This window comes from Haliotis asinina, chromosome 4 (genome assembly GCF_037392515.1).
Source record: "Haliotis asinina isolate JCU_RB_2024 chromosome 4, JCU_Hal_asi_v2, whole genome shotgun sequence".
NCBI lineage: Eukaryota > Metazoa > Mollusca > Gastropoda > Lepetellida > Haliotidae > Haliotis > Haliotis asinina.
Window position 1 is genome coordinate 82,716,747 of NC_090283.1, and position 14,054 is coordinate 82,730,800.

At 40.9% G+C, this 14,054-nt stretch overlaps 2 protein-coding genes across 2 annotated transcripts; one reads left to right on the forward strand and one right to left on the reverse strand.

Moving 5' to 3' along the window:
* Nucleotides 1–302: 302 nt before the first annotated feature.
* On the forward strand, nt 303–1,301 carry LOC137282034 (uncharacterized). Its single transcript, XM_067813788.1, has one exon. The coding sequence runs from the start codon at nt 303–305 to the stop codon at nt 1,299–1,301; it is 999 nt and encodes a 332-aa protein (XP_067669889.1).
* A 2,522-nt stretch (nt 1,302–3,823) lies between these two features.
* On the reverse strand, nt 3,824–4,507 carry LOC137281200 (uncharacterized). Its single transcript, XM_067812322.1, has one exon. It carries the CDS (start codon nt 4,505–4,507, stop codon nt 3,824–3,826), a length of 684 nt encoding a protein of 227 aa, XP_067668423.1.
* Between the last annotated feature and the right edge of the window lie 9,547 nt (nt 4,508–14,054).

A 14,054-nucleotide genomic window follows, 5' to 3' on the forward strand; every position in this document is an offset into this window, starting at 1 on the left:
TTTAGGAACTTCATCTTACACTATGGCATTCCCAAGTGTATACACAGAGACCAGGGAGCTAATTTTGAGAGCCGTCTGATGAAGGAGCTATGTACCATCTTGAGAATGGAGAAGAGCAGGACTACTCCATATCATCCAATGGGCAACGGACAATGGTTGAGCGAGGCAACAGGACACTGCTCAGCATGCTTGGAACTCTAGAGTCTGGTAAGAAGACAGACTGGAAGAGCTATGTTGCTCCCCTTGTTCACGCATATAACAGTACCAGACATGAGTCCACCAACCAGTCTCCATTTTACTTCATGTTTGGTCGAGAGCCCCGTCTGCCGATTGATCTGGCTTTTGGCACTGGAAACAACCAGGGACATGAATCAGTTTCATCATATGGGGATTCTCTTCGAAAGAAACTTCAAGAGGCTTATGACATAGCAGCCAAAGCATCCGAGACAGCAAAGGATAGACAGAAGACTGGTTATGACTTGAGAGTACGTGGCGCGACTGTTCAGACTGGTGACAGTGTACTGGTAAAGGCACTTGCATTTGATGGGAAACACAAATTGGCAGATCGCTGGGAAGAGGATCCGTTTGTTGTTCTCTCACAGCCAAACCATGATATCCCTGTGTTTGTTGTGCGGAGAGAGACAGGAGAGGGGAGGAAGAGGACCCTTAATCGGAATCACCTCTTACCCATTGGATCAGTTCCCATATTTGAGGCACCATCTGCACCAAAGCCAACACCTGCACCAAGATCCAGGAAACCTGCTAAACCAGTCACCAATTCATCAAACACATTGGAATTAGAAGACACCCAGGATAATGAGTCAGATGAGGAAGCTCTGGATATAATTCCAGCAGTTCCTGATGAAGACACTTTCATCAATGAGAAAACTGTGGATAAGGATACATCTGTCTCACAGACAAGTGGTGATGACCATGTGTCTGTTGAGACAGATGGTAATGCCTCTGGTGGTGACGACCACATGCAGACTGATACTGAAGACGGCACAGAAGCAGGACCTGAAGATACATCAGAGCAAGAAGACTCATTTGGAAGAGAATCTCCTCCTGTACCTCCTGTAGTTGTCTCAAGACCAACACCGCCTCCACGACGCTCTGGACGCCAAACTAAGAGACCAACATGGCAGACGTCCGGGGAATATGTGATGTGTCAGACTTCTGATCCAGATTGGCATCAGAAGAGTCGGCGCATAGAACAGTTAGTTGCTACCGTCGTCATTGGTCACACAAGCAGCTGCATTTCTAAAGCACTTCTTTCACTCATTGACGAATCCCAAGAATGACGTGGACGTCATTTTCCACAGGAGGGAAGTATGTGACAGTGACAGATTTTTGTATATTTTAACATATTGTGTATTGATTAGAATTCATGTAAATAAATTCTTCAAAATTCATTACATAGTTTTAGTTATATTATTTATCCTTTTACTCAGCCCTGCCTTATCTATCACTCACAGCCAGTTCACAGAGCATGCTTACCGCATGTTCAGCACACAACACAATAACATAAGCCCTTTCCCACTTAGGTCCTTTTGTCTTCATAGCCAGCTTGGGCAATCAGCTAAGCTTTACACCTTTTACACATTACAAGGTTTGTGGTCACTCCACATTCAACCACCAGTTGTTGATATGACATGTTGATTTGACGGGACATACATTTGGACACAGTCTTTGGATCGCATTCTGAGACAATCATTTGATAGAGACAACAGCGTCCCCAGGTGTGAAATAAACCTAGGCCCACACATCTGGGTTATTGTTTTCACCTTTATTCATCTCAAATAAACCGTTGGCCATTGAGGAACAACACAAGCAGTTTCTGTTGTCTGTGCGTGACTGACACAGCCCTGCTACATATGCTCGGTTGACTGAAATGATTATAAAACAACCGTCTATAAAACTCAAGATATTTTTATGCTTACTATGAACATTGGTATGGCTATGGCTACCAAGGACCATCTAGTAAGGCAAGGTATTATACCCGAAAATATTTTCAAGTAATATATATGAAATGGCTACGGTACCAATGATGGTTGGTGGGGCTCTCGTGAATGCTCTAACATTTTCCAGGAGTAATTTCCTATTTTTCTCAATTAAGAGAGTCAAACAAGGCTGAGATAGAGTCAGAACATAAACGACACAATTTAACTATAGGAAAGCTACAAGCTGCACAAGCTGAATACGCTAAGAGACGGTTGAAGCGACTAGATTTTGTCAATAATCAACTCCAACACGAAAATCATGCCGTTAGAACTTTCACAGACGTTCATGAAGATATGAAAGAATACTACGTATTAACGGGTAAACAACTGGAACCATTAAATGAACCAACGATGTCTCAGTATTACACTCCAGAGGGACAGAAAGATCCTGAATTGGTCTTTCGTCATACTTGATTTAACGGTGACAGTGTTAATCTTCAAACAATTAGACTAATCATACAAATTAGTATATCACAAAATGTGAACAACTCCGCATATTTGTCAATGTGTACTATTGAGGAAAACTAAGTAAGCCACTGCGAGGGTTATTGTTCTTATCACCATAAAGATAATATCAACTATACTGCTCAGTGTGTGGAATAGGTGTTAAAGGTCATTATCGTTTATGTAAAGCCTATGGCGTGGCTAAAAAACGATTTCAGCTTATTTACGAGAAGAAGAAAGACTACATCGTTGAAGTTAAACACCTGTCAAAGATCAAAGTATGGTTTGTAATTCCTCACGAACGAATCCTCTACGCGGTCCATTTACAAGGAAGTACAGGTTAGGTTCGCCGTCTTTGCTATACCAGACAGGATCAGAGACCAGATAGGATCTGTAGTGCATTTACGGGTGTCTCCCTCGTATTCACCTGGTTGATATGAATATTTGAATGCTTGATCGGATATCTTTTTTCTTTCGACGTGGCGCTGCTGCCTCCACTGCAACAGATTTTATGCGCAATGCGTCAACTGGTCTCTTATTGAGTAGTCTCGTTACTTCATGATTCATAAAAAGTTGTACTACCCATTCTCTGTTTGGTGGGGTCCTGCTGGTGGGGGGTCCCCCCACTTCTAAGTTACGTGAATATTGGTGTGCAAACAAACGTTTGGTTAAAGAGCGATTGAATCTCTTGACAATGGCTTGGCTTCGATGTTCACCGGCTGCACCCCTCCGTATCTCAACATTGTGCTTGGCTAGCAGTTGTGACACGACACCCATGAATTCTGTACCCGGGTCAACTTGCAACTCAGAAGGCCACGTCAGTGGACTGCGTTTGTATATGTGCGCAAAACCACATGCTCTTCTGTCACGTCCTTTGCGGTTAAGGGTTCTGCTTCCTTGTAGTGACTGGCTACATCGACGACTTTCAGGGCATACTTGTAGGTTTTACCTCTGACGGTGTCATGTGGAAGAAACAGCAGGTTGGCTTGGTGAACTTGATTAGGGATATGAATACCGAATTTCCTCCTGGGTATATATCTCGGTGCAGGTACGTATACTTGCCATATAGCTTGTTTTTGTTACCACGCTTTGGCTTTTTCTTCCGAAACGCATGCAGTTTTAGCTATTTTTTTAATAGCGTCTGCCATCTTTCCAATATCCCCGAGGGCTGTTGTAAACATTCTCCATTTATACATACATAATTTAAATAACTTTAGTGGGACATCCTGCGGACAGCTATTACAGAACCCCACAGTGGCCGCAAGTACAGGTATTGACACCATCTGGGGCTATCCTTCGTTTTATATCCATGAGACGTGATAGAGACATCTTATTCAAAGTCAACCCATATGTCTTATGCCCATCACTACAAAGTATGTTCATCTGGTGTTTGAACATTTGTTCTCAAATGGGGCTTGTTTGTAGAGGGTATGCTTGATATGTCGTTTCACCACATTCTTTTTTACACCCTTACTCTTTCTTATGTCAGCGTAGTCTGCTTTCTTGATAAAATGTATCTTAGGTCTCGACCCCACGTATTCAGTGATTGGCGTGCCAGCACCTTCGTCTTTCATCTTACCTACGACCTTCTTGTTAACTTTACTGTGCATAGGGTGGTCTCTTGGGTAATCACTGGTGTCGTACATGTATATATAGGATTTCATATCCTCGTGCACGTCCTCGGTTTGAATTTCCATCAGCAGGGAGTCAGTATCCGTGTACAACACACCACACCTGTCACCGTATTGTTTCTTGAGCTCGATATAGTAGAAGTCATACATCAGGTGCTTAAAAAGGTCTAGAATGCTCATACTGACATAGATGGGCTGATTAAGTTTAATGTGGCTCTTTTTCATATGTATGGCTGCCAGATCATCATCAAATATACTACTTCTAATGTACGCCAGACTCGCATTCCTTAGCTTGTCTTCCTCGTTCGACCTGACTAGCTTCATGCTGACACATTTCCGTAAATTCTCCATCGTGTTAACGAATTCAGAGTTGCTAATGAGTTTGTACAGATTTTTCTTGAAGTCATTAGTGGCCAGCTCTCGCATGTCCATGTTAATCTTGATGTATGGTTCCATCCATGGGCTTTGATTGAACTTCAGTATTCTATGTTCTTTAGTCAGCTTCATACCCAATGATGGATATAGCTGTAAATTACAATAGTGAAGGATATACTTTGTTTTATTCATCAAATTTGGTACCAATTTTTCTACATTTGCTAATGGTCCATTCATCAGGTTATATTAGTACTCAGTCATCCAGTTGGGATTAACCTTCAAACGTTCAGCGAGTGGATAGTGGATTGATGAGACTGAGGTGTATAACCCTTATCAGAATCAGGTGGAATACTCATGACATCCCCATGGGGTAAAGCCTCACACCCCATCCATTCAAACCCCCCTGCTGGTAGATATTGAATCATGGCCCAGCCATACAGGTTGTTAGCATCGAGATAGTATAATTAATGGGTGAATATGCAGTTGGTGCAGTGGCTTGCAGCTGTCTGGGGGATGTGGGGGTCTCCCCACCTATATTGATTTCAGCGAAGAATTTTAACGTGTATCTTCTATTATGCCATTGGTTTTCATGATAAATGCCTGTTGAGCTTGTTGTATCCCTTGTTTTATGTACTTTTTTCTCTCATCCTTGCTTATAGAATATGTTTTATGAACCTTTGATCTAATCTCATTCTTCATTTTGTTGTATTTTTCTAGTTCACCTATGATCAAACGAAACTCCTCTTCTGAGATTTTATTTCAATGAGCGCGGTGGAAATGTGATCTTTTATCGTGATACAGCAAGTATTCTAATTTCATCATGTTACTTTGCTTTACGGTTCAATTGACGGGATACAAATTTAACATCGACCCAAATTTAAACATATGACTGTTGTCAACAATCCAACTCCTACTGTTCCTAATCCCATACTAGCTGTCATTAGGGTGATGTCAGCGCCATCTATGTAGTTTAAGGCTCTATTGTATTTTTCAGGTAGTGATGCCCGTGTATCGCGCTCTTGTTCTAGCTGACGTTTTATTTCGTATATCTATTTCAGTTTAAATCCGTCTGCACTTCCTATTTCCTTCTTCCCCTACGTCGGATACAGCCCCATTCTGTTTGTCAATAATATAGTTTATAAATTAGTTTTTAATTATATCTCATTTAATTTTTGATCGGTATATTTTGAGCCTTTGGTTATGAATAAACGTTTTAAACTTAAAATATTTAGAACAATCAACGGTAACACCATCGAGACTTGAGGCTCGAGGCAAATTTTATTCTCATGTCTTTTATCCCAAGATATGGAACAGCCACTTAAAAGCTCATGATAATCAGTGCTCCCTGCGGGATATACATCTATAATTAGTGCTGAGTGTGGTTTAATATTATAATCTTTATCTAAAAAATAATCCTGTGGGTGATCTTTTATTGCATGAAAATGTAAATAACTAACATCTTCGACTTGTGCTAGCATGTTGCCAGTATGACCAGGTATTTGTAACACTTGCACAAAATAAAAATCATCTGCAATGGGACTAAGGGTCGTGAAAAGGATGCCATTGTTAATAACGTTGGAAACGAATCCATTTTGATAAAAAACGATGTAAGGTTTGGTTAGTGTTATTATAATTACCCATCCAAGATGTGTAAAATCTGCTAGTGGCATTCGTTTGTATACTCTATCTTTAAAGTATATGATGTATGGCATGTCTTCCTCATTAGGTAAATTGAAATCCTCTGTGTCTCCTAGGTCACCGAGTGTTACACTGTATGCCATTGTTTATATATCTGGTAGAAAGGAAGACTTGTATGGCCAGCATGGCACCATCCATTAGGTTTTCTAGGAGAGTAGATTCCACTGTTTACGACTTTGTTTATGTACTGGTCTTTGTTTACTATGAAAACGTATGGTGAAAACAGTGTTATGTTGAGAAGCCAGTTGATTTCAGCTGGTAACATCGTCCACTTGTCCACTGATAAACTTGTATTAACACATTTTTTATTCGCATTCCTGGTCCTTGATTACTAGCCATTTTATATGTGTAATGATATGCTTAGGTACCCTATTATATTTACAGTATTATATCTTGTATCTAACATCGATACTCTTAATTTGGGAACAATACTGACGCGATGAAAATGACTCGGTGCGACCCTCATTGTATTTTTCTGTTTTTAACCGGGATGGCCCTCAACAATGTGGAAGGACGCTCACTTTGTATATTATCCATTATGCTAAGCTGATCAAGACGAACGTATAGCTCGTGGTATGGAATTAGATCTGGTAGATCCATACCATTGATGCTCTGGCCAGGATCTATTGCAAGTAATATCAGTCCTAACGTCTCCGCCAACTTGTTACTGAGTATCAGACTGTTTTTCCCCTTGTTATCTAAGGGCACTGTTACGTTTGACTCGTGTATTTTAAATTCAGCTCCTAAGGGTTTGAAAATTTCATCGTTGAGAGAACACACACTGTAGTAACCATTTTCTATTGCGTTTTGTGAATTATTGGCGGTCAACACATTATTATTGTTTTTATTTCCGATGTTTATCCATTCGTGGGTAGTAGGTGATATCGCATAGTGCAATTTCGAGTTGGCCAGACGTGTTATCAATGGCATACATAAGTTGAATGAGCTCATCGTTCGTAATATCTGGAAATGTAATGTACATATTATACTATAAATTATATATAATAATAATGTGCACAACATAAATACATCTGACTTCACACATATGAAAATCGTGGCGGACTTGCAGTCGGCTGTCCACATGAACAAAAAGTATATCGTGACTGTCAATAATGCACAGGCGGTGGTAAACTGGAATCAAAACCCAATGCAGTTTTGGCAGAACCAACTCAACTTCACTGTGTGGTGTGTGACGACAGGGTCGGGTGTCGACGACAACGGTATAGACGAACTGAGTAAGGTAGTCACCTAGTTTAATGTTTATTATCAAACGGGATGGATATTGAAGTAAAAATAAGTGCTCCTCTCCCCGAAGAGAAAGCGTGGAGTATGACCAATAACCCATATGATAAACGCGCGTACGAACATATTTGTGGGGAGTTCATGATTCCAACGAATAAAGACTTCAATCTTCCGGCTGTGTACCACAGTGTCGGTAAAGTTTATGTGTTCTTCTATAAGTCTAGAACATATAGGCTCGGTTCAATAGATGGTACATACAACCCCCACTGTCATACATTTACAGGTCCCACAATGAATGAACAGATCCACATCAGCCACTTAAAGCAAAACGATCCTGGGGCAGTCACACCCTGGACTAACATGATCTCAAAAACATCAAAAGGATTCACTCACGCTGGTACAATACGCTTGAATGATTCTATTCGAACGGAAGTGTGGGCTGTGTTGGGCTCATAGACACAGACGTGCTCCATTATCATAGGTAAGGGAAATGCTTACGACACGCAAAAACATTTTGTGGTTAATATTGAGGATGCTATTGGATCACCGGTAGATCTGCCTAGTGCTATAAAAGGATACCAGGACACGTTGCAATATACCTGGTCTAAGGTTGACTACGTGTTCGGTGTGGGATTGTTCGTGGCTCCGAGCAACATGCATATGATACAACATATGTCATATTTGGAATTTCACTTTCTTAGTAAAGCACAAATTCTAGTACGTTTTTTATTCCAAATATGACATAAGTTGCATTTGACCACTTTCTAAATGGCATTGTATGATCATGCGTATGATAATCAATAAAATAACTGGCTAAAACAATGAAATTTTCATCACCACAGAAGAGAATAAATTGAGTGTTAACACCGATGTCAACGTTGGGGGTGCCCCCACACAGCCAGGAGTCCTGCAGAACTGCAAGTCACACCACCACCAGAGCCAAGGTTTAATCTAACACATTGGGGTTTTGGGTTTCCCCTGCCGTGCAGGCGTCAAATCAACAACATGCTGATTATGAAACAGCGCTGGCTATCGGAGGTGTCGAGATCGGCATGTGTCTTATATGGTTTAAAATTCTACAGTGGGGGTGTGGGGTTACCCCCCAACTTATGTGGTTAAAAATTTCTTAACAGCAACATATACTAGTCCAGCCTTTGCGACGATGAAGGCCCACAGATTTTGACCGAGCCATGAGGCAGTTTTACCCAGCGTGCTAAGCAACCACGATACGATACTTCCTATGATATCGCAACACGAGGCTTCTGCGGCCTTACCAGCGAGTTTAGCTATGGCTTCCCCGAGCTAATGCAGATGTTTTTTATCCAGTATCTGACACCCCACCTGGTGTTTGGTGTGGGGTTAACCCCACTGGGTGTTTCTCCAGTAACTGATACAACAATAGTAGATACAATGAGGCCTAATGCTGTCAGAACACTGGCAATTGTGATGCCTTGCTCAAGGAACAATATTCTAATCTTGTTGGCTAAAGTTGTATACTCGTTCAGTATTTCTATCGATTGTTCCTCATATGCAGCTGATCTGCGATCGAAGCTGTTCAGAATTTGAGGAAGCAGATTCCAATCGCATGTGTCTCTCGTCTTCTAAATTGCTTAGTCGTTCCATGATACGACGCTTCATATCATCCTCTTCCATTTCGCTGAGTTTGGCTTTTTCATGAGTGATGTGCTCGTTGAGTTCGTACAGTTTCCCCATGTTGTTCATGAGTTCACCACGTACATGTTTCACGGCTTCGTCTAGACCGCACAGTTCACTCATTGGAAATTTAAACCGCGGCAATGGCTTTTCCCAGTACATACTCAACAGTTTTTCAACACTGTCAGACGAGTGGGGGTATCAACCACACCCCCAAGTTCAGATCATAAGGTTTGCATATCTTGAACAACTTTTGGGGGTATGGAGTCCTGTGGATCACTGACTGCAAGTCCCCCCATTATTTTGGCTTGTGCACCACTGTAATCATGCATGTTCAGTTTTTCACGGATAAATTCAGCATCATGGCAACTGGCTAACTGGCTTGACTGGCGAAAACAATGTATACCAGGCATACCAGGTATACCAGGTTACGTATCGGGTACGCCTTCACACCAGAAGACACAACCAGACTGCTGAATAGTGAAAAAGCAATCGCCGATGTGTATGGGAACAGGTTTTGTATCCCGCTTGACTTTGAGTTGCTAACCTCACACGTGCTGTTTTACCAGGCAGCATTGATCGACAGGCTGGAATACGAACTCACGTTCAATGATTACAGCAAAGTTGTGTGTATGTCAAACGGTAGTTATGACATCGACAACATATCGTTGGAGTTTGACATGGTGACTAGTCCGGATCTTGCAACGCAGATTCGAAACCAGTGCTCTGGAAAAATGACTTTCCTCTACGATAGGATACTGTGTCACAGTATGGTATTGCGCGACAAAAGCAGCACAATCGATGAAATGAATACTGATCATACCTGTTGAGCAATATGAACCATTCAAAAGAGACAGCGAGAAATTTTTCAAACCAGAAATCACCAAAGTAGAAGTGACCATAGAGGGAGTGCCTAACCAGTTATTTAGCCATGGAATGAAAGCATACCAGGAGTGGAATGAAATACAGAAACTGCCAGCGATCAGACAAAACTCAATAGTAAACAATGTGACCAGTGAATTGGATCTATACTTCATTAATGTTGGTGGTTACTTAACAACAAAGTACGCATTATGGTTGGACATGAGATCGATGGATGATAACAGTCTACATGGTATTGGGCGTCATATTGAAAATGGAAGCGAGGGTATAACCATTGAAATAACTATGAAGACTCAGTCACATGAAATTATATCTATATGTAATTAGACGCACAACTTAATACAGACAATGGGAGATTTGTGCAAGCCATCTCTTGGTTGGAGAAACCCCCCACACCCCTGATAACAATAGGGGTCTGGCGGTCGGTCAATTTCGTAACCCCGCTGGTGTGGGACCCCCAACTCTCCCCCACTCTTCCCCACTCACCATACTGCGCTATTATATGCAGGCAGACGGGTTGTGGTAAGACTGCTTTTGTATTGGATTTGTTGGAGGGGTATTATAGGGAAGTATGTGATAAAATCGTTATATTGTGCCCTGCTATACATGAATAAAATGTACAAGGAAAGCACTTGGGTGATGACGGACCCGGACGTACATAGAGTCGATCCAGGGACACGGCTGCAAGAGTAGTTAACCTTGTTTCACAACAAATTTCAAGGAATGCCGACATTGTTCATCCTCGATGAACAAAAAAGAAAGACATGCTGTTGTATTTAATGCCTTGAGTGATGATATTCGTGCTCTATACCACAAATATGACATGTATCCAGCTCCTATGACGGCAGTGATTATCACGACAAGGCATTGTAAATTTAATAAAACAAATAATAACAATAATATTATACAAGATGGTGAATCCTGCGGACAGCAAAGTGAAGAGTACTACGGACAGCAAAGTGGAGGTGGAGACATCCCAGGTGGATACACCCCAAGTGGGGACACCAAAGGAACCAGTGACACAAGTCACCAAGAAGAAGAACCCAAAAAGAGTTGAGGCTGGTAGAAAAAATGCCTTGCTAAGACACAATAAACAAAATGTGTGGGGTCCGGTGGATAGCCGACTACAAGTCCCCACATTGATAGCTGTAGGTGGTGTAGTAGCTGTTGTTTAATTATATGTCCTGCGTACAGCCTATTACAAATCCCCACCACAGACAGTTGTGCAAGTCACCCACACAAGTCCACTGGGGTGTGTGGGTGTCTCCCCTCATCGACCCTCATATTATGTTACAGTTAAAATTATATATGATAATATATATTATGTCTGAGGGGAAAGCGTTCTTTATGGTCAGTGCATACTTGTATGTTTTACCTTTGACCCTATCATGTGGAAGAAACAACAGGTCGGCCTGGTGAACTTGATTAGTTTTTTCAAAGTCATCAGTTGTCAGCTTTCTCAAGTCCGTGTTCATCCTGATATAGGGTTCCATCCTTGGGCTTTGATCAAACTTCAGTATTCTCTGCAGTTTAGTCAGCTTCATATCCATCCATACATATAGCTGTAAATTATGGTAGTGAATGATATCCTTTGTTTTATTCATCAAATTAGGCACCAATTTTTCAATGTTTTTTTAAGTAGGTTATGTTGGTATTCAGACATCCATTCTGGGTTAACACTCAACCGTTCGAGTGCTAGTGGGTATCTGTTGTGTGATGTATGCAGTTCCTTTGGGTATTCTAAGTCCTCTTTAAGTATATAACCCTAATCAGAAGTGGGTGATACCCCACACCCCCAGTGTTTATCACAGATTGAAAATTATTATCAGGCACCCATTCAAATCCCCCTGTTGGTAGATATTGACTCATACTCCAGCCTACATACTACAGATTGTTAGCATCGAGAGTAGATGAGTTGAAGGTTTATTAGGGTTATAGCCTTTCACATACTTGTTGCTAGCTTTAGCATAACATTTCGATACCTTGGAAATACCACCGTGTAACCCTTTCTCAATAAATAGATGCATATCATAATCAGTGAATAATTCTAACACCACACCTGTTTTCTTTAGTAAGGTATCACACGATAGCCTTGGGCTAGAATAATACCATGCCGGGTCCAACCCATATTGCTTGAAACACATTTTTCTGAAGATCTCGAAAACATCAGCCAACAGCAACATGTCCATTTTCAAATATAAATCATGGTAATCACCCAGCGTCTTACAGCCTAGTTGTTCCCATACATTTTTCACATGTTTGTAGTTGTCAGCTTGCTATAGAAACAGTCAATGGGAGGTAACTCTGTCTCATTAAACCTAGACCAGTCATTCATATATTCATATGGGTAAATACCCTTACACAGCAGCAAGGCTCTAGTTTTCTCTTCTGTGTATCGATTAGTTATAGCAAAGTCGTCTGGGTTATTTGCCTTTACCAAGCTGTCTAGAGATGACAACAAACTGAACACTATCCATGAATTTCAACCCATTTAGTGAAAAGTATATATATCTCTCCATATTGTTTTGGATACAAGATATCTTGCCTTCTGCCTTTGAAATAGCCTGCATAATCAAGTGTGAATCATACCCTCGTAAATTGTGAAACACCACCAGACTATTAATAAGAATAGGGTTTATGTGTAGCTTCAGGTTACACTCATTGTGAGACGCACCTCTCTATTTCCCTGTCACGTGACAGTGGTCTCTCACTGAATCACCATTCAGAGGTTTACAACACACATGACAATGTGTTTTTTATGTGGGCCTCCCTGTCTGCTTGGGTCATGTGCATTGGGGTTATGTTGCGTAAATTTCACTTGATCTCTTCCTCCTCATGTTGTAAGCAGTTTAGACATTTCTCAGCTCTGTCTCAGCCTGTGTAAATAACAGGAGGGTTAGTTTGGCCATCACAACGAAGGATCACATACTCAAACCCACACACTTCGTGTTCTACTGGATAACTGAAAAGTCTGTTGGGGTGGTTTTTAGTTGGAAACTTAGTGACTCTTACTGATACACTCACACACTCATCACTATGATTTACGTTAACTATAGAGTGTTTGGCAGCAAAATATTGGAGTGGGTAAGTATGATCCACTTCTCAATGGTTTATAGTTTGCTATATCCAGGTAAATCATATTTATCATCTCAACAACCCAGCCAGACCCCCTAATAGGGTAAGGTTCTAGTGCTTCTCTAATTTTTTTGAATGACCTGTCAATAGAAGAACTCATAGTATCTGATTGTGTTGTAACTTTCTGATTACCTCTGAAGGTAAACAATAGTGCATTCAGTTGTCCCACTCACCTGTTGTTTCTCTAGTGTCATCTTAAACATGATTTGAAATTTAACACCTACTTTATGAAATACCAATTGTTTTACATTTCCAAAGTTTTTGTTTCTTTGAACTTTCATCTTCCAACACTCTCAAATATTTTCCTATAGCATGCTCAGCAGGCGTGAATTATAATTCTATAGGGGCTTGTTCCTTTAGTAATTTAATGAGCTCAGACTTCCTCATGTGTGAATACCACTCATACCCCGCTCGCTCGTTTCCTTGATTAGTTCTTTCACAGTGTACTCCTGATAAAGTTAACAATTCAGACTTTCTCATGGGGGTATAACCCTGCATACCACTGTCACGTGCCCACCTTTTCAACTCACGCACTGTAGCCATGTCACAGGGTTCATACTATATGTGAATCATTTCTCTAATTGGTTGTCACTTTATCGATCACACCCACTGTGTGATCCAGCTCTCTTAGCCAGTATCGATCAATTCACATATAGACATTTGCTTAGTCTAGTGAACAGGCAAGCCCACAGCAGACAATTGACTTCTGTGGGTTTGTGTGAAGGCATACAGGTTGTATCTGCTGTTACAAGTGTGTATTTTCTGTATATTTTGTTATTAATTAAGTAATAATTATTATTGGGTCACACCATTTAGTGATTTGAATAATAACTATGACGGTTCACATTCTGCTTTAATAGATGGTCAACACTTTTAGGATTCTGGTTTTCCGGAATTCATCTGCTCCTAGTTTTCTATGTGTTTACTTATGGGAGACTTTTTCGAGGGAATTCTACAATGTTGAATTGTCGTAAGTGCCCGAACTTTCAGGAAA

What these genes read in the sequence shown, in the direction of transcription:
- LOC137282034 (XM_067813788.1), top strand. Translation starts at nt 303, where the DNA reads ATGTTTGGTCGAGAGCCCCGTCTGCCGATTGATCTGGCTTTTGGCACT.
- LOC137281200 (XM_067812322.1), bottom strand. Translation starts at nt 4,507, where the DNA reads ATGGACATGCGAGAGCTGGCCACTAATGACTTCAAGAAAAATCTGTAC.